The 20,526-nt window shown below is 50.6% G+C and overlaps 1 protein-coding gene across 4 annotated transcripts in view; it reads left to right on the plus strand.

Annotated features, from left to right (window-relative positions):
• The window catches only part of LOC135917977 (neprilysin-2-like), a 65,701-nt gene that overhangs the window by 11,624 nt on the left and 33,551 nt on the right, over positions 1-20,526 (plus strand). For all 4 annotated transcript variants that reach the window (XM_065451624.1, XM_065451625.1, XM_065451628.1 and 1 more), the window contains exons 5-8: positions 2,928-3,040; positions 6,179-6,226; positions 18,967-19,143; positions 19,591-19,674. In XM_065451624.1, the coding sequence (XP_065307696.1) occupies positions 2,928-3,040; positions 6,179-6,226; positions 18,967-19,143; positions 19,591-19,674 (422 nt within the window). The remainder of the gene's footprint in view (positions 1-2,927; positions 3,041-6,178; positions 6,227-18,966; positions 19,144-19,590; positions 19,675-20,526) is intronic.

Consider the following 20,526-nt stretch of genomic DNA (forward strand, 5'->3'; position numbering starts at 1 on the left):
AAGCTCCGGCACGGGACCTGACCTTCCCGCTGCTGGGAGGGGTCTGGTCTATACATACCCCACAGCATCCACCAGTAGTGTCGCGTACTCAGTCCAAGTAGACGTTGGTTTAGCACAATGCGTTGGCGGGCTAGTTGGTGCGGATCCATAAATACTTTGTTTAGCGTGATACGACGGACGCAAGAAAGGCGACGGGACAAGGCGCCTTGTCCTTGCCCTGTCGCCTTTCTTGTGTCCGTCGTGTTGATTCGTTGATTCGTTGACGTTGATTCCTCAGACGCGAACACTGCGGAGCGTGTACATGCGTCGACGCGGGGTCCCCAACAACCTTCGTCGGTCTCCTCCTCTTCAGCCACTGTTCTGCCGCCCACGCGGCAGTAGAAACAACACGTTTTTTTCTAAATTTCTAACTGTCATTTTTCAGGCATCTATTAACCGAAGTTCAATACCCAGCGCATGGAAGCGTTCTAAAGTTATCCCAATTCGTAAAAGTGGCAGCAAATCAGACGTTGAAAATTATAGGCCGATCTCCGTCACTAGCACTTGTTCGAAAGTACTTGAACATACAATATCTAAGCAACTATTTTTCTACCTTTACAACTACCATATCCTAAACAAACGCCAACACGGGTTCTCTCAGGGACTCGCTACAGTGACTCAACTAATAGAGACTGTTCATGATATCTCATGTACAATAAATAACCGAGGCCAAAGAGACATAATATTCTTAGATCTGGCCAAGGCTTTCGATAAGGTGTCGCACCCAAAGTTGCTATTAAAAATTAAAACTATATTCAAAAACCCTCGCTTATCCGAATGGTTTTCGTCCTACCTAAGCCATAGAGACCAATTTGTCGCGTTTGAGGAATACCGGTCTTCCTTTTCGCCTGTAGAGTCTGGAGTACCCCAGGGAAGTGTATTGGGCCCGCTATTATTTTTATGATTTATCAATGACATGCCGCAAGACATTACAGTTCCAATCAGACTCTTCGCAGATGATAGCGTATTATATTACCGTATGGAATCACCTGCCGATCAGACGGATTTAAATTCAAATTTGCAAAAAGTAAAAAAAAATTGGTGTGGCAGCTGGCAAATGGTTTCGAACTCTGGAAAAATGGTTTACATATTTATCACTAGAAAACGAAGTATTATTGATTACGCTTATGCCATGGAAGGTGTCGCGTTAAAAAGAGTGTTATCATTTAAATACTTGGGTTTAAAGCTTACCTCGGATTTGCATTGGAATGAACGCGTTGATTACGTATCTACTAAGGCCCAGAAAGCCTTGTGGTCGCTTAGGATGAATGTGTATAATAATACCCCTGAAGTGAAATGCCTGGCATATAAAACTTTGATACGGCCAGTTATGGAGTATGCAAAAATTGTGTGGGGCTCATACACTTCATCTAATCAGTCTAAGCTGAATAAAATTCAGCGGCTTGCTGCACGATTTATTTTTAACAATCATCGTCGTTCCCACTCTCCTACCCACTTATGTGAACTTGCTGAACTTCGCTCTCTAGAGTCTAGAACTGAGTATGACCGATCGAAGTTTCTTTTTCTCATTATTCATGGCCATGTTAAAATTGATCAAGATGACTATTTTCACTTCTCTCCTAGTGACCATTTCCGTCATCGCCACAGCATGTATATTCCTCCTTCTACTACTCGCAATGATTGTTTTAAATACAGCTTCTTTCCGAGAGCAATAAAACAACGGAATCTATTGTCAGACTCCATAGTAAGGACGTCATCTATACGCGACTCTCATGAAGATGTCGAAAGCACGTGTGCGCATACCGCAACTCGGCCAAATGTTAGTACTGTAATCACGTGGGAATTGTCTTACATGCTGTATTTGCCATGATATTACTGTCAGTGCACTCCCCAAAATGTACTTTTATTTTCTCTATCCTGTAAATATACTGTAATTTTTTTTTTCAAATCAAATCAAGTTTATCCATTACAAACAAAGAAACGGTTACATTTTTGTTTTACAGACGAGGGTCCCAAAGTCGAAGACTGTAACCGGGACCCTCGGTGGGGTAATTATAAGAACAAAAAATTACATAGGTGGCAGGACAGAAATAAACTTTATAGAATGTACACTAAGAGAAACGAAGAGCTCTAGTGCAAGTTGCTTGCACGTTGCAATACTAGCAGGTTGCTTGTATTGTCACCTGTCACTCCTGTAATAGCCCAAAGTTGGGCTGACAGTGTTTATAAATAAAAATAAATGAAATAAAAACGTCATACTGAGAAAGTTGAACCGCAGTGTTGTATTTTGATAAATGTATCGAAAGACGTTTCGGCTTTCTGCAGATAAGCCTTGTTCACTGAACCTGAGAAGACGGGGAAGAAAAAATACAACCTGCGACCGCCATGCTGCAGCGCAACCAGACGAAACGCGCGCAGCAACTCCAGTACTACTTATTCGGGATCGGTGCTGCCACCGCACCTGTAGCCGTATTGCTTTGCGAGGTCAGCAAGTGTTGCTCTGTTTCATGACGTCAGGGTGACGTCGATGACGCCAGGACCGGAATTTCGAGGCCAACTTTAGTGGCAAAGGAAGAATGTCTGAACGTTTCCCAACCTTTACGCTCACCGAGTGCGAACCGTTGGCGAGCGAGAATCGCGCGTATAGAGTTTATGCAAATTCTCGAAAATGTGTCGGTACTCGCTTATCGTGTCTTCTTTGCCTCTCTCTCTCCCTCTCTCTCTCTTTATCTCTCTCCCTCTATCACTCTCTCTTTTCCCTTCTCTCTCCCACCTCTCTCTACCCCTCTCTCACATCTCTCTCCCCCTCTCTCACTCCATCTCTCTCTCTACACCTCTCTCTACGCCTCTCTCACTCCTTCTCTCTCTCTTTCCCTTCTCTCACTCCTCTCTTCTCCCTCTCTCTCTCTCTCTATCGCGTTGTATAGCGTGATGCACGAGGAGCAGCAGCCCCTCGCAGGCATGCTCCTCTCATTTCTGCCGGCGTTCCTGCTCCTGCTGCTCTTCATACCGATCGGCATATTCCTCTTCTTCTCTCAAGGTAAGAGGAGGCGGGAAGCTGTAAGGAAAAGCTTGGTCTATCGATTAAATATTTTAGTGAGGAGTTTTTGGGTATTGTGCCCAAAACCACGATCTGATTATCAGGCACGCCACAGTTGGGGGTGGGGGGGGCGTCCTCCGAATTATTGTTGACCACCTGAAGTTGACCACCTATAGACCTATTGACCACCTATAGTACATGACCGGGGTTGTTGGAGAAGTAGGGCAGAGGCCTTTGCCCTGCAGTGGGCGTAACCAGGCTGCTGCTGCTGCTGCTGATGATGATGATGATGATGATGATGATGATGACCTTAAGTTCCTTAGCGTGTGACTAAATGTAAAGACAGGAGCATTTTTGGGTGCGGGTTCCATCGAACTGCGGCCGACGAGACCGGGATCGCACCCGCGACCTCGACCTCAGAAGTGCAAGTCACTACCGCTAAGTTACCGCAGCGGGTTATTGATTTGTTGGGTTTCGTGATCATCAGCAGGATATTTTACGTCCACTGCGCAGGACGAAGTATTCTTCCAGCAGTCACCAATTACCACTGTCTTGCATTAGCTAACTCCCATCGTATGCTTCCAAATCTCCTAATTTTTATCACACCACCACCCCCACCCGGGGCCCTATACGTGGATAAGGTACGCACTAAGCGATGTACTAATTAACCGACAGTGGTAGACGAGCGGCTACAGCCTTAACGGCCAGAAAAGAACTGCCTCCTAATTTTTACTCAAACGTAAGTAATTAAGTAATTAATTGATAGTGACTCGTTCTCACGCATAATATGTTTTTTAATATTATTTATGTAGTATGTATTTTGTTGTATATTATGATTTCTTTACAGTGATCTTGATGATAGTACTGCTTGCTCGGTTCCCTCCTGAGCGTTGTTTCCTTTTCTATTCTTCGTCTATCTTTTCTTCCTCTTTTCCCTCTTTAGCGTGATGAAGAGTTCCTCATACTTTGTTTGCCCCCGCCTTATGTAATGCCTCCGGGCCTTTAAGGCTTCAATAAATGAGATAAAATGAAACAAGTTTTATTTGCGAGCAGGCAAAAAAAGAAAGTATGATGTTCACAAGTCGCCGTGGCGGCCTTGCAGCGACAACGGCCTCCTCAAACTCGGCAAAGTTGCGAGTCAGCTTCTACGTCAGGCCGCGCTTCTCTGCGAAAACCCTCCATGACGGTCAACGCACGCGCCGCATCGGATGCGGAAGTGACGTCATCCACTTCCACGTCCTCGCCATGAACGACGTAGAACCGCCAGCAGGTGTAGGCGAATGTGACAGAACAATGTGACGTAGCGTTGAAGCTGCCGAACTTGAACACGACGTGGTTGTGCATACTGACCTTGCTGTTCGTTTCGTCGCTCGTCGTACTCGCGCTGCTCTGTAAGACCTTTCTTGTCCACGCTGTGGCAGCAGTACGTTCATGACCCCAAAGAACTTCCGGTCAGCCATTTTCGACAGATCAGTTAGCCAAGCAAAATAAGTATTTTGTCGCATAGTGTGCTCTATATAGGCACATATTCTTGGTGTTCTCAGATATAAGGAACGCGCGCCGTACGTCGAGCTCATGTACGGGCTTCTTTTCTTGCACTTAACACTGCAATTCAACTGTCAAACATTCCACCTCTACAGAAAAACTGGTGCCAGCTGGCGGGTCCTATAAGTTTATAGGCTATTGTAACATGTGCTGCTTCTGAGGGCTTAACCGGAAGTCTTCTGGGAACTATGTTTGTAAGCATGAAAAGGAAATGAAATCAGTTGCTAGGGGGTTTCTTCTTTTACGTATGAAAGTCTAGTGACGTCACGTGCCCGATGACGCACGCAGTAAGTCCCACCTTTGGTCAGCCAGATGGCTGCGACGTGACGTGTACAATGACGCGCACGTCATGTGACATCCTGGAGCCTCCATGGCGTCTGGGAAGCGTGCTCGTATCGCACCCCGCAGCGCGAGGGTTCCGTTCCCACCCAAACTGTAAAATAATTTACACCCTTGAGAAAAGGTGTAAATGTGTCTATAACTTGCATCATTGGGGTGTTATTTATATAACCGACACCTATAAGGATGTGAGTTATAGACACATTTACACCCCTTTTCACTTTTAAAGGTTTAAATTATTTTGCAGTGCAGACAGGAATGTACCAAATTTTATTTTCAGCGCCAGTAACTTACTTTGTATACAAGAACCTCCCTGAGAAGTGTGACGTCACTCCAAGCTCTTTTCAAGTCTTTTTTTATTCATTGCACCGTCGGCAATTTTTGGTAGCATCTTGTGGTCACGCCGACACCAGCGGATTTTCGCATAATGGGGCATGTAATGATTTCGCATTGAAATTAAACGTAATGAGAGGTATAGTTTCTTTTACGGTGCGTAGCTTACAGTTGCCTACATTCGCTGAATAGCATGCTTTTCGAAAAAAATGTTCGGGACGATCTTAGCTGTCTAAAGCTGAGGCACATTTTAGCAAATTTTGGTGACCGATAAAGGAAAGCGGCGCTAGCCTTAAGATTTACGATAAGCAGACATTGCCGCTCTTCGGTTTCAGCTTTTGTGCCCTAAAGTGAGCTATTGAAATTTCAATTAGCGCTCTTCATGTAATTAGCGAAATGATGCTTAAAATATATCTTGCTACTGATGCCTGCCTATAGCCACATTGCCTATCTGTAAAAATGGCGGCTACCTGTAGTTATGACAGTTTTTTGTAATGTTTCACATGTGTAAAAAAACACCTGGCATGACATGCGCATCTCTGCCTTTCACATGCATTTCACGAATACGCACATCGGAGTTCACTCCAAGCTAACAGTTCCTTCTAGGAAGAAATGTGAGGCTCTGGTCATCTGTAGGTGCTGAATTTTTTTTTTCATACTTTCAGAAAATTTTGCACAGTAATGATCACCTGAACAATAATTTTGCTCAGTACAATTTATTGATTTCAGATTTTTTTCTATAAATACTAAGGAAACTCATCAAGTTCAATGCAGTGGGTGCCCAGTAAAGCAACTTCTTCGTTATTACCATGTTATTTACGTAGGACATCCTGCCTGAGGTAAAGCTTCTTGTTAACACGCTGTCCGTTTCTCTTCACTGCTCCTTCGATACGTTTTCTTTTTTCCCTATTTCTCGAACAGGAAGCGTGACGGTCGTGGTGTGTCCGTTTCAATCTTGCGTGGACGACGGTAAGTCATCGTGGTTTACTTTCTCTACACTACTATTTATTTATTTATTTATTTATTTATTTATTTATTTATTTATTTATGATACCCTCAGGGTCAACAGATATTGCAGAGGGGAGTGGTACAAAACGCAGAGAAACATTATTTTAACTACAAGAAGCAGCGCAATGTTTCTAATTATGCGATAGTAGTTATGAAGAGGCAAAATACGTGTTACAAAAAAATACCATATATATACAAAGAAGCAGTCCAGTTTTTCTAATTATACAATGATAGCTATAAAGAGGCAAACAAAAACAACATGTTACAGAGCATTGGTTAATGAAGTCACAAATTTTTCATGATATGAAATTGTTACAATCAATTTGGGAAGGCAATTCCAATCATTTGATGTGCGTGGTATGTAGGAATTTAGGAATGATTCTGTTTTACACAATGGAATGCCAACTTTATGAGCATGATCCAAACGGTGCGAAACGTAATGGGGAGGAAGTATTAGTAAATCATGCAGGTCGGGATGATGATACAGTTTGTGAAGGAGGCTTAAGCGAAGCATCGCACGTCGAGAAGCAAGCGTGTGTAGTGCAAGCGAGGCCGGAAGAAAACCACATTCTTGCAAAAGATGGGTGGCAACGGAAAGCACATGCTAAGAAAACGCGCCAAACCTTTTGTCAGGCTTGGGGCATTGCAAACACAAAGGTACGGTATGTAGGCGACACGTTGACCATCGTGCCTACGAAGTATCAAAGAGCTGCATGGCGCTAAAGCAGCTGAAACTTCAAACGAAAGCCAGCCAGTGTTCCTTTCCTTTTTTCGAGACAGTCCCGTTTCCGGTCGGATGATCAAGGGCACACGTATAATCACCTCTACGACAGATGCAGTGCTTGCAACGTCACTAATTAATGTTGAATTCCAATGGCGGAATCGGAGCAAGTTTCTCTGCTCGTTTCAGCGCAAGTTTGTTCCAATGACAGAGTGAGGGCGCGAGTAAGGTGTTCCAATGAGAGAGTCGGAGTGGATTCAGAGCGGGAGTCACTCCGTGGAGCAGAAAAAGATGCTCCGCCAAAATCGGCAGAGTGGACCGGAACTCTGCGTGACGTATTTCCTTTACCACGTTTGTCTGCTGGGAGGCGCCACCGGTCAGGACTCGCGAGGAAGCAAAAGCTGCTGCACGCTTGGCGAGATATCCATTCAGTACTTTAAAAAAACAACAGGTGAACGGCGCTGAAGAGACAAGTGACCGGTGCGGCGGTGCTGGGAGCAAACAGCGGAAGGAAATGACGACAGGCAAGGTATCCTGGGTAACTCGGCGATAGAAGTTCCACTTCCGCCTTGCTCCGGCGGCGCAGGTTGTGTTCCACTCGCAGATTTGGAGGCGTTGCTCTACGCCAGAGTCGAGTGCTCGCTCGCGGAGTCCGTCGGCCACTCCGACTCCGCCATTGAAATTCAACATAAGCGCCACTTGGTAAATCATTTTATTCGGAACTCGTAAACCTCAATAGAAATATTTCCGCAGCAAAAAAGTAATAATAATAAAAAGAAAGAAAAAAACGCAGAGAAGAAAAAAAATAAAAGGATTCGAGGTTAGTGATGTAAACGTGAAGCGGTCTGACGTAAAGGCAGGGGAAAAAATCTCGCTTGCGGACGCTACCTGAGACAAAGAGAAACAGTGTCTACGCTGACAATGAAGCTTGCCTCCTGGCACCTAGGCAACACGACATTTTCGGGTTGCCTTTTCTAAAGCAAGCCAATTTGAAAATTTTATTCTTGCAAAACGCTTCTCAATTACAGCGTTTTAAAACTCACCGGTACAACCAACTCTTGAGGTGAGACCTCGCGAGGGGCCCTTTACGCAGCACGCTCGCACCTAAGTCGCCCGTGACAAGCCGTGTTCGATCATTTTTTTTTGCACGGAAGCTTGTGTACCTATGTGTACCTTGGTTAGGACTTCTAATGAGGAGGGAAGATAAGCGATGGTCATTAAGGGTTACGGACTGGATTCCAAGGGAAAGGAAGCGTAGCAGTGGCGGCAGAAAGTTAGGTAGGCGGATGAGATTAAGAAGTTTGCAGGGACGACATGGCCACAATTAGTACATGACCGGGGTTGTTGGAGAAGTATGGGAGAGACCTTTGCCCTGCAGTGGGTGTAACCAGGCTGATGATGATGATGATGATGATGATGATTGTGTACCTATAAAAAATTCCGACAGAACACATCAAAGAAAGATTGTCGACGTGAATGAGATTAGCTCTGAAGCAATGTAGCTGTACACCGTACTGCCAAATTCTCCACCTCTCTCTAACCAATTTTTTCCCTTTTCAGTTCTCTGTTACCGACATCATCTTACCATCTCTGAAGCTGACTTCGTCAGGTTTCCGTTGCCAACTTGTCTTCTTGCAATCCAGATGTACATGTTGCTGGGCTAGTCGTTTCATACTTTCTTCCCTTCCGTCCTTCCTTGTTTGCGCCAAAGCGATATATATAAATATATCGCTTGGATCTGTTTGTCTGTACGGGCACCTACCCAGTCCACCATACCCATTCTGGAGGATCGAACAAAAATTTTCGCACACCTAGTGACGCATTACTACTTGCACATATGCTCAATGACCCAAGTTGCCTATTCGGCCATTGACTCCGGCGACGGCTGCGTATGGAGCGCCTGGGCGCGGGCCTTATCTTGAAAGCGATTTGCGATGGGGCCAGAGTCTATTTCCGCCGAGGGCTGATAGGTTCATGTGTGCTATGCTCTCGCCGCTTAGTTTGCGCTGAAGGGAAAGGCAGTACGAAAGTCACTTCGATCGCTGCTGCCTTGCGCCAAGGTCCTGACAGCGAGTGCCTGCGGTCATCGAGTGAGATGTGCTCGACGCCGCTTAGTTTGCGCTGAAGGGAAAGGCAGTACGAAAGTCACTTCGATCGCTGCTGCCTTGCGCCAAGGTCCTGACAGCGAGTGCCTGCGGTCATCGAGTGAGATGTGCTCGACGCCGCTTAGTTTGCACTGAACGGAAAGGCAGCATGAAAGTCACTTCGATCGCAGCTGCCGCGTTTCCTCGCACCAGGGTCGTTACAGCGAGTGTCTGCGGTCATTGAGTGAGATGTGCTCGACGCGCTTAGTTTGCGCTGAAGGGAAAGGCAGCACGAAAGTCACTTCGATCGCTGCTGCCGCGCTTCCTCGCACCAGGGTCCTGACAGCGAGTGTCTGCGGTCATCGAGTGAGGTGTGCTCGACGCCGCTTAGTTTGCGCCGAAGGGAAAGGCAGCACGAAAGTCACTTCGATCGCTGCGGCCGCGCCTTCCTCGCACCAGGGTCCTGAGAGCGAGTGTCTGCGGTCATCGAGTGAGGTGTGCTCGACGCCGCTTAGTTTGCGCCGAAGGGAAAGGCAGCACGAAAGTCACTTCGATCGCTGCGGCCGCGCTTCCTCGCACCAGGGTCCTGAGAGCGAGTGTCTGCGGTCATCGAGTGAGGTGTGCTCGACGCCGCTTAGTTTGCGCTGAAGGGAAAGGCAGCACGAAAGTCACTTCGATCGCTGCGGCCGCGCTTCCTCGCACCAGGGTCCTGAGAGCGAGTGTCTGCGGTCATCGAGTGAGGTGTGCTCGACGCCGCTTAGTTTGCGCTGAAGGGAAAGGCAGCACGAAAGTCACTTCGATCGCTGCTGCTGCGCTTCCTCGCACCAGGGTCCTGAGAGCGAGTGTCTGCGGTCATCGAGTGAGGTGTGCTCGACGCCGCTTAGTTTGCGCCGAAGGGAAAGGCAGCACGAAAGTCACTTCGATCGCTGCTGCCGCGCTTCCTCGCACCAGGGTCCTGACAGCGAGTGTCTGCGGTCATCGAGTGAGGTGTGCTCGACGCCGCTTAGTTTGCGCCGAAGGGAAAGGCAGCACGAAAGTCACTTCGATCGCTGCGGCCGCGCCTTCCTCGCACCAGGGTCCTGAGAGCGAGTGTCTGCGGTCATCGAGTGAGGTGTGCTCGACGCCGCTTAGTTTGCGCCGAAGGGAAAGGCAGCACGAAAGTCACTTCGATCGCTGCGGCCGCGCTTCCTCGCACCAGGGTCCTGAGAGCGAGTGTCTGCGGTCATCGAGTGAGGTGTGCTCGACGCCGCTTAGTTTGCGCCGAAGGGAAAGGCAGCACGAAAGTCACTTCGATCGCTGCGGCCGCGCTTCCTCGCACCAGGGTCCTGAGAGCGAGTGTCTGCGGTCATCGAGTGAGGTGTGCTCGACGCCGCTTAGTTTGCGCTGAAGGGAAAGGCAGCACGAAAGTCACTTCGATCGCTGCTGCCGCGCTTCCTCGCACCAGGGTCCTGAGAGCGAGTGTCTGCGGTCATCGAGTGAGGTGTGCTCGACGCCGCTTAGTTTGCGCCGAAGGGAAAGGCAGCACGAAAGTCACTTCGATCGCTGCTGCCGCGCTTCCTCGCACCAGGGTCCTGACAGCGAGTGTCTGCGGTCATCGAGTGAGGTGTGCTCGACGTCGCTTAGTTTGCGCTGAAGGGAAAGGCAGCACGAAAGTCACTTCGATCGCTGCTGCCGCGCTTCCTCGCACCAGGGTCCTGACAGCGAGTGTCTGCGGTCATCGAGTGAGGTGTGCTCGACGCCGCTTAGTTTGCACTGAACGGAAAGGCAGCATGAAAGTCACTTCGATCGCAGCTGCCGCGTTTCCTCGCACCAGGGTCGTTACAGCGAGTGTCTGCGGTCATCGAGTGAGGTGTGCTCGACGCCGCTTAGTTTGCGCTGAAGGGAAAGGCAGCACGAAAGTCACTTCGATCGCTGCTGCCGCGCTTCCTCGCACCAGGGTCCTGAGAGCGAGTGTCTGCGGTCATCGAGTGAGGTGTGCTCGACGCCGCTTAGTTTGCGCTGAAGGGAAAGGCAGCACGAAAGTCACTTCGATTGCTGCGGCCGCGCTTCCTCGCACCAGGGTCCTGAGAGCGAGTGTCTGCGGTCATCGAGTGAGGTGTGCTCGACGCCGCTTAGTTTGCGCTGAAGGGAAAGGCAGCACGAAAGTCACTTCGATCGCTGCTGCCGCGCTTCCTCGCACCAGGGTCCTGAGAGCGAGTGTCTGCGGTCATCGAGTGAGGTGTGCTCGACGCCGCTTAGTTTGCGCTGAAGGGAAAGGCAGCACGAAAGTCACTTCGATCGCTGCTGCCGCGCTTCCTCGCACCAGGGTCCTGAGAGCGAGTGTCTGCGGTCATCGAGTGAGGTGTGCTCGACGCCGCTTAGTTTGCGCCGAAGGGAAAGGCAGCACGAAAGTCACTTCGATCGCTGCTGCCGCGCTTCCTCGCACCAGGGTCCTGACAGCGAGTGTCTGCGGTCATCGAGTGAGGTGTGCTCGACGCCGCTTAGTTTGCGCCGAAGGGAAAGGCAGCACGAAAGTCACTTCGATCGCTGCTGCCGCGCTTCCTCGCACCAGGGTCCTGACAGCGTGTCTGCGGTCATCGAGTGAGGTGTGCTCGACGCCGCTTAGTTTGCGCCGAAGGGAAAGGCAGCACGAAAGTCACTTCGATCGCTGCGGCCGCGCCTTCCTCGCACCAGGGTCCTGAGAGCGAGTGTCTGCGGTCATCGAGTGAGGTGTGCTCGACGCCGCTTAGTTTGCGCCGAAGGGAAAGGCAGCACGAAAGTCACTTCGATCGCTGCGGCCGCGCTTCCTCGCACCAGGGTCCTGAGAGCGAGTGTCTGCGGTCATCGAGTGAGGTGTGCTCGACGCCGCTTAGTTTGCACCGAAGGGAAAGGCAGCACGAAAGTCACTTCGATCGCTGCGGCCGCGCTTCCTCGCACCAGGGTCCTGAGAGCGAGTGTCTGCGGTCATCGAGTGAGGTGTGCTCGACGCCGCTTAGTTTGCGCCGAAGGGAAAGGCAGCACGAAAGTCACTTCGATCGCTGCGGCCGCGCCTTCCTCGCACCAGGGTCCTGAGAGCGAGTGTCTGCGGTCATCGAGTGAGGTGTGCTCGACGCCGCTTAGTTTGCGCCGAAGGGAAAGGCAGCACGAAAGTCACTTCGATCGCTGCGGCCGCGCTTCCTCGCACCAGGGTCCTGAGAGCGAGTGTCTGCGGTCATCGAGTGAGGTGTGCTCGACGCCGCTTAGTTTGCGCTGAAGGGAAAGGCAGCACGAAAGTCACTTCGATCGCTGCGGCCGCGCTTCCTCGCACCAGGGTCCTGAGAGCGAGTGTCTGCGGTCATCGAGTGAGGTGTGCTCGACGCCGCTTAGTTTGCGCTGAAGGGAAAGGCAGCACGAAAGTCACTTCGATCGCTGCTGCCGCGCTTCCTCGCACCAGGGTCCTGACAGCGAGTGTCTGCGGTCATCGAGTGAGGTGTGCTCGACGCCGCTTAGTTTGCGCCGAAGGGAAAGGCAGCACGAAAGTCACTTCGATCGCTGCTGCCGCGCTTCCTCGCACCAGGGTCCTGAGAGCGAGTGTCTGCGGTCATCGAGTGAGGTGTGCTCGACGCCGCTTAGTTTGCGCCGAAGGGAAAGGCAGCACGAAAGTCACTTCGATCGCTGCGGCCGCGCCTTCCTCGCACCAGGGTCCTGAGAGCGAGTGTCTGCGGTCATCGAGTGAGGTGTGCTCGACGCCGCTTAGTTTGCGCCGAAGGGAAAGGCAGCACGAAAGTCACTTCGATCGCTGCGGCCGCGCTTCCTCGCACCAGGGTCCTGAGAGCGAGTGTCTGCGGTCATCGAGTGAGGTGTGCTCGACGCCGCTTAGTTTGCGCCGAAGGGAAAGGCAGCACGAAAGTCACTTCGATCGCTGCGGCCGCGCTTCCTCGCACCAGGGTCCTGAGAGCGAGTGTCTGCGGTCATCGAGTGAGGTGTGCTCGACGCCGCTTAGTTTGCGCTGAAGGGAAAGGCAGCACGAAAGTCACTTCGATCGCTGCTGCCGCGCTTCCTCGCACCAGGGTCCTGAGAGCGAGTGTCTGCGGTCATCGAGTGAGGTGTGCTCGACGCCGCTTAGTTTGCGCCGAAGGGAAAGGCAGCACGAAAGTCACTTCGATCGCTGCTGCCGCGCTTCCTCGCACCAGGGTCCTGACAGCGAGTGTCTGCGGTCATCGAGTGAGGTGTGCTCGACGTCGCTTAGTTTGCGCTGAAGGGAAAGGCAGCACGAAAGTCACTTCGATCGCTGCTGCCGCGCTTCCTCGCACCAGGGTCCTGACAGCGAGTGTCTGCGGTCATCGAGTGAGGTGTGCTCGACGCCGCTTAGTTTGCACTGAACGGAAAGGCAGCATGAAAGTCACTTCGATCGCAGCTGCCGCGTTTCCTCGCACCAGGGTCGTTACAGCGAGTGTCTGCGGTCATCGAGTGAGGTGTGCTCGACGCCGCTTAGTTTGCGCTGAAGGGAAAGGCAGCACGAAAGTCACTTCGATCGCTGCTGCCGCGCTTCCTCGCACCAGGGTCCTGAGAGCGAGTGTCTGCGGTCATCGAGTGAGGTGTGCTCGACGCCGCTTAGTTTGCGCTGAAGGGAAAGGCAGCACGAAAGTCACTTCGATTGCTGCGGCCGCGCTTCCTCGCACCAGGGTCCTGAGAGCGAGTGTCTGCGGTCATCGAGTGAGGTGTGCTCGACGCCGCTTAGTTTGCGCTGAAGGGAAAGGCAGCACGAAAGTCACTTCGATCGCTGCTGCCGCGCTTCCTCGCACCAGGGTCCTGAGAGCGAGTGTCTGCGGTCATCGAGTGAGGTGTGCTCGACGCCGCTTAGTTTGCGCTGAAGGGAAAGGCAGCACGAAAGTCACTTCGATCGCTGCTGCCGCGCTTCCTCGCACCAGGGTCCTGAGAGCGAGTGTCTGCGGTCATCGAGTGAGGTGTGCTCGACGCCGCTTAGTTTGCGCTGAAGGGAAAGGCAGCACGAAAGTCACTTCGATCGCTGCGGCCGCGCTTCCTCGCACCAGGGTCCTGAGAGCGAGTGTCTGCGGTCATCGAGTGAGGTGTGCTCGACGCCGCTTAGTTTGCGCTGAAGGGAAAGGCAGCACGAAAGTCACTTCGATCGCTGCGGCCGCGCCTTCCTCGCACCAGGGTCCTGAGAGCGAGTGTCTGCGGTCATCGAGTGAGGTGTGCTCGACGCCGCTTAGTTTGCGCTGAAGGGAAAGGCAGCACGAAAGTCACTTCGATCGCTGCTGCCGCGCTTCCTCGCACCAGGGTCCTGAGAGCGAGTGTCTGCGGTCATCGAGTGAGGTGTGCTCGACGCCGCTTAGTTTGCGCTGAAGGGAAAGGCAGCACGAAAGTCACTTCGATCGTTGCGGCCGCGCTTCCTCGCACCAGGGTCCTGAGAGCGAGTGTCTGCGGTCATCGAGTGAGGTGTGCTCGACGCCGCTTAGTTTGCGCTGAAGGGAAAGGCAGCACGAAAGTCACTTCGATCGCTGCTGCCGCGCTTCCTCGCACCAGGGTCCTGAGAGCGAGTGTCTGCGGTCATCGAGTGAGGTGTGCTCGACGCCGCTTAGTTTGCGCCGAAGGGAAAGGCAGCACGAAAGTCACTTAGATCGCTGCTGCCGCGCTTCCTCGCACCAGGGTCCTGACAGCGAGTGTCTGCGGTCATCGAGTGAGGTGTGCTCGACGCCGCTTAGTTTGCGCCGAAGGGAAAGGCAGCACGAAAGTCACTTCGATCGCTGCGGCCGCGCCTTCCTCGCACCAGGGTCCTGAGAGCGAGTGTCTGCGGTCATCGAGTGAGGTGTGCTCGACGCCGCTTAGTTTGCGCCGAAGGGAAAGGCAGCACGAAAGTCACTTCGATCGCTGCGGCCGCGCTTCCTCGCACCAGGGTCCTGAGAGCGAGTGTCTGCGGTCATCGAGTGAGGTGTGCTCGACGCCGCTTAGTTTGCGCCGAAGGGAAAGGCAGCACGAAAGTCACTTCGATCGCTGCGGCCGCGCTTCCTCGCACCAGGGTCCTGAGAGCGAGTGTCTGCGGTCATCGAGTGAGGTGTGCTCGACGCCGCTTAGTTTGCGCTGAAGGGAAAGGCAGCACGAAAGTCACTTCGATCGCTGCTGCCGCGCTTCCTCGCACCAGGGTCCTGAGAGCGAGTGTCTGCGGTCATCGAGTGAGGTGTGCTCGACGCCGCTTAGTTTGCGCCGAAGGGAAAGGCAGCACGAAAGTCACTTCGATCGCTGCTGCCGCGCTTCCTCGCACCAGGGTCCTGACAGCGAGTGTCTGCGGTCATCGAGTGAGGTGTGCTCGACGTCGCTTAGTTTGCGCTGAAGGGAAAGGCAGCACGAAAGTCACTTCGATCGCTGCTGCCGCGCTTCCTCGCACCAGGGTCCTGACAGCGAGTGTCTGCGGTCATCGAGTGAGATGTGCTCGAGTGTGCATGTGGGCGCGTGACACCGTGCTCGTTAGTTTAATTAGTAAGTGAATGTTTACGAGTATTTACGACCAATAACGTTGTTATTCTTACTCCGCATAGCCGTCTAATAATTTGCTATCGCAATCGATGCTTCGCCTTTCGGGCGATGTTTGCCCACTCCCAAATTTCAATTTGGCCCACCCCCAGATTTCAAAGCTGGCCCATGCCCAAATTTCAAGTTAGCCTACTGCTAAATTTAAGTCGGCCCACTACTAAATTTCAGTTGGTCAACCGCTACTATAAGCTTCCCCGCGTATTTTGAATGGAGCCCTATGTATCCCACGGGTATTTTCTATTTACTTATTTTTTTTTCTTTAGAGTGTTCCTTCTAGCTTATAAAGCCACGAATCACCTACATTTACACTATTATAACTATTAAACGTGTTAACTTTGCACATCACGCATTTTTGTGCAAATGCAAGGCATCATACACTATTCGCTTGACGGGGCGGGGGTGCGCGCCCAAGAATGCTTAGACTTTCAAAAATCGACAGCGCTGCCGTACTCGGCCGGACTACTTGGCGCACTAACACACGATCCCCTGTATTTTCTTTTAATTGCAACAAGAAGTAAACCGCGGCTATAGCCCAACGGCGCGTGCTATGTAACAATTGGTTTCCCTAATTCTCCTTTGTCAAGTTTAGTTGTATTTATTTACAAAACAGAATTTCCAAGTTCTGTTCAAACTTTTTGAAATACGCATATTTTGGACTGTTCCTGCGTTTGTGCCACCGTGTTCTTAGCGTGCTACCGATACTTCCCATCTCCAAATTCCGCCTTAAGAGGAAGCTTTAGCTCGGGTGCTCCTATCTAAATACATGTAAAAGGAGAATTCGTTTTTCTCGGCAACCACTGCACCAAATTTCACTGGGTTTGCTGCATTTAAAAGAAAAACTTAAAATCTAGTGACTGTTGGTTTCGAATTTTTGAGTTAGGTCGTCAATTTTTTATAAAAAATTGACAAAAATTGCAAATTTTCAGAAAACGAAATTATCAAGTTTACAACTCTGTAACTCTTGAAGAAAAAATGATATCGCAATTCTTTGAATCGTATCTGATAGCACATCTAAAGCGGACAAAATTGATATGTTACATATGAACTTAAAATGTATTAATATGTAATTACAACTTTTGCAGAACCCTCGTAAACAATGTAACAAATTCACGTAAGATGTAAAATGACGTATAATATCTGTCCGCTTTGAATGATCTAATGGATGTCGTTTACAGAACCGCGATATCTGTTCTTGATACAGAGCTATTAGTTTGTAAACTTCATGCTTCTATTTTTTTCAAACTTCTGAATTTTTGAATATCTTTCTAACAAAATTCAAGCCCTAAATCAAAATTCTGCTTCCAGCAGTCACTAGAATTTATCTTACTCTCTCAAATGCACAAATTTCATCAAAATCGGTCCAGGGGCTATCTCAGAAAAACGTTTTTGCGTTTTTACATGTATTTGAATAGGCCGCGTCGGAGTTGGGCCCGAGCTAAAGCTACCTCTTAATAAGAGTCGCCCAGCCGGCGGAGCGCGCTGCTTGAGCCCCTTTCTGCCCAGCTATTTGATGTGGAGCAGCGGTTTATGGGCGATGGTATTCGCCTCCGAGATCTCCGGCGCGAAGCAACGCGAAGAGCCAGAGTCTTCGGGGGCAATGTCACAGCAATAGTATATAGCTGTGTCACTTTGTTACCCGCCGTGGTTGCTCAGTGGCTATAGTGTTAGGCTGCTGAGCACGAGGTCGCGGGATCGAATCCCGGCCACGGCGGCCGCATTTCGATGGGGGCGAAATGCGAAAACACCCGTGTACTTAGATTTAGGTGCACGTTAAGGAACCCCAGGTGGTCGAAATTTCCGGAATCCTCCACTACGGCGTGCCTCGTAATCAGAAAGTGGTTTTGGCACGTAAATCCCCATAATGTAATGTAATGCGTCACTTTGTATGGCGCTGATGTCCTTGGATGAAAGGCTAACCGGCAGAGATTTATATACCTACTCAAACATAATAAGGATAATTCACGGGCTATCGCATGCTTGAGTTGGCGATCAGAAATGACGAGAAAATGTTATCCCTGTCGTCAGCTGGACTGAGCTAGTGACATTTCGAGTTTCAAGCCAAATAAATGTTCTGAGCACTGCACCCCGGCACTTACGCTGAACTAACGCTTTATCCAGGAGCACGCGTTATTCAGCCCGATTCATCTGCGGCGGAGTAGTGAGATTTCTTCCCTTTCCATGCGATGGGCAGAGGGCTACAGCCTAGCATAACAATAATTGAACAATAGGAGCGATAGTGACAAGGGGGATTTCTTTTGAATTGGCAGCAAGGTTCTTCTTGTCGCGAGTCGTAAACCTAGAACACGCACTGAAGAAAATGCAAGTGAACAGGCACTGTCTGTCTGCACGTCGTAAAGTGGCGACAACACATTGTGAAAGTGCTCGTGCAAGCAAAGGTGTCAAGAGTATACAAACGTTGTCAGGATTGGGGGCTCAGTCCCATCGCTCGTGATCCGTTGTCAAGATTGGAGTCCGGCATGTATTCGAAGGTAGCTGGCCCATGCCGTCGTCCAACTTATCCACGCCGCTGAAGACGTTGATGAAGGGAAGGACTGCTTCTCATCGAGAACGAGGAATATGGGTTCATTTACAGTATTTACATGCAGTTCATCAGTCTAGCATGACTGCGAGAGAAAGTACGTTAGTCTAACACGACTGCTTGAGAGAGTGTCTCAGTCTAACATGACTGCTTAAAAAAATGTGGCGAGCATCCGCTCAACAGCGGCTTATAAGCACTCGGTCCCCCTTGATCCCAAGGGGACGGAAAACGTTCGTCCAGTCATTGTAAACAGACCGCCTCTCCACACGCACACACGCACACACACACACACACACACACACAGGTGCAATGGTCCGGAGCCGACGTCAGAGGGGCTTCGTAGAAGTCGGAGCCGTCCCCGGTAGTGCGCCCGGGTAGCAGATTGTCTTGCGTCTTGGTCGGCGCGTGGGAAGGAGCCCCTGTCGACGTTCCTGCGGCAACTCCCCACTCATAGCAGAACAAGGCGGCGTTGTCGTGTTGCGCACAAAGCCTGCTTCGTCAAACTCGTTCACTCACAACGGCGACGAGGCTAGAGCGTAACGGTGGCGGCTTCAGCACGAAGCCTGCTTCTTCGAACGCATCCTAGCTGAAGTGACGGAGAGTGGAGGATGCGCGTATTGTTCCCGACAGAAAGTCGACTTAATCACACCGTGGCTAGAGGTTGGCGGCGGAATTCCAAGATGAGGTTGCCACCGCTGGCGCAAATGGCTGACAAACTTGCACTGTAGCTGGCCGTTGTTAACAACGTGCGATCTCCTGTAGTGTGTAGCGCCAGCCACTATACATCTATCGTGCGTGTTCTTGTTCCCCCTCCCCCTCCTCACTGCTCTCGTACCCTCCACAACAGCGCAGCGCTTCGACACTATCATGGAGCACGCGAGTGTGTCGGCCTGCGTGGACTTCTATGAACACACCTGCGCCTACTGGAGGGAAACGAACCCGGTGCCCGACTACGCCTGGCGCCACTCGTTCCTGGACCACATGCGCATGAACATCGAGGCGGACGTCCACCACGCGCTCAAAGGTATACGCGAACACGCCGGTATACTGTCTACCGCGGGATATTAGGGAGTTTTAGCTACGCGTGATACGTCGCTCCAGTGATGCTCTTGTCGCGGTGTTGCGCTAGCGCCGCCTTTCCGCGTAACCTCGCGGTGTAGGCATGCCGAGGCACGCCGAGGCATGCATGCCGTCGCGTATCATGCTAGTGCGTAGAATAAAAATAATGACCCAGTCGTAAAGATTCAGGCTTTCCGAGCTTTCTGGCATCGCCAACATATCATCAACGCGCTAATGCTCTCGCACCCCGTCTGCCAGGTGAAAATCGTAGCACTTTCCTATCTCGGAAGAAAAAAAGAAAAAAAAGAAGGAAAAGAAAAGGTGCAAGCAAACGTACTGATCTGAATGATAACGACAAAATATCGCTAGCATGGCAAGAACGCTGCACTGAAGAAACATATGTGCTTTGCAGCCCAGAGTCAGAGGCGGGCCAGGTCTATTACTACAGGTCTCGTTACCACCATGATTGACATCTACAGAGGTTGCATCAGTAAACGTAAGTTAATTATACCGTGTATTCTCCCGGCGTTTCGCGCGTTATAATAGCTCTGATGCAAGGGCTAATCTTCTGTCATATCTGAATGAATTCTGGGGTTTCTCGTGCCAAAACCACGATCTGATTATGAGGCACGCCCTAGTGGGGAACTGCGGATTAATTTTGACCACCGGAGATCTTTAATGGGCCCCCAGTTATGTTACAGTTATGTTACGTTATGGCACATATCGCGATTTACAAATTCTGGAGGTTGAGTCCGCAAGGCATATCCACTTGAAGATAATTATGTGGATGACACCATTTACTAGATATGCGCCCTCAACGTTCCGGTAAAAATGAACTGTCGTTCCACTTCCTTAACAAAACGTCGTTTCATTCACTGAAGCACACGAGTAACTCGACCCTCAGTATTCCTCCGCAAAGTTCGGAAGTTAATATCTCGAAATTTAATGTCTTCCGGAGAATTCGTTCCAAGTGGGATCGGCCTTGCGAACTCCTCGGCTAGAACTTCTAAAGTGCAATAAGTAAGGTAATTAGTAGAAACTTAATGAGTGAATTCTTGTTAATTATCCGGTTATGCGTTTCGATTACTTGTGCAAGTAAAGTAGGCCTTTTCCATTAGACCATCCCGGTCCGCGCCTTCTTATATGCATGTTTCGGCTATTCGCATATTTGAATAGTCATCGCATCCGTGAGTTCTGCCCCAGTTTGCTTTTTTCGCGTTCGCTCTAGATACGGTCCCAGTACGGATGACATAGAGTTTCTCACTACAACACCTACAAGGTAATCTGGCGCCACCGTCTATGGGAGTTTCTTAAGGGGGCACCGTGCCGTCATGGGAATGACGGTATA

Source organism: Dermacentor albipictus, chromosome 9, assembly GCF_038994185.2.
Source record: "Dermacentor albipictus isolate Rhodes 1998 colony chromosome 9, USDA_Dalb.pri_finalv2, whole genome shotgun sequence".
Taxonomy (NCBI): domain Eukaryota; kingdom Metazoa; phylum Arthropoda; class Arachnida; order Ixodida; family Ixodidae; genus Dermacentor; species Dermacentor albipictus.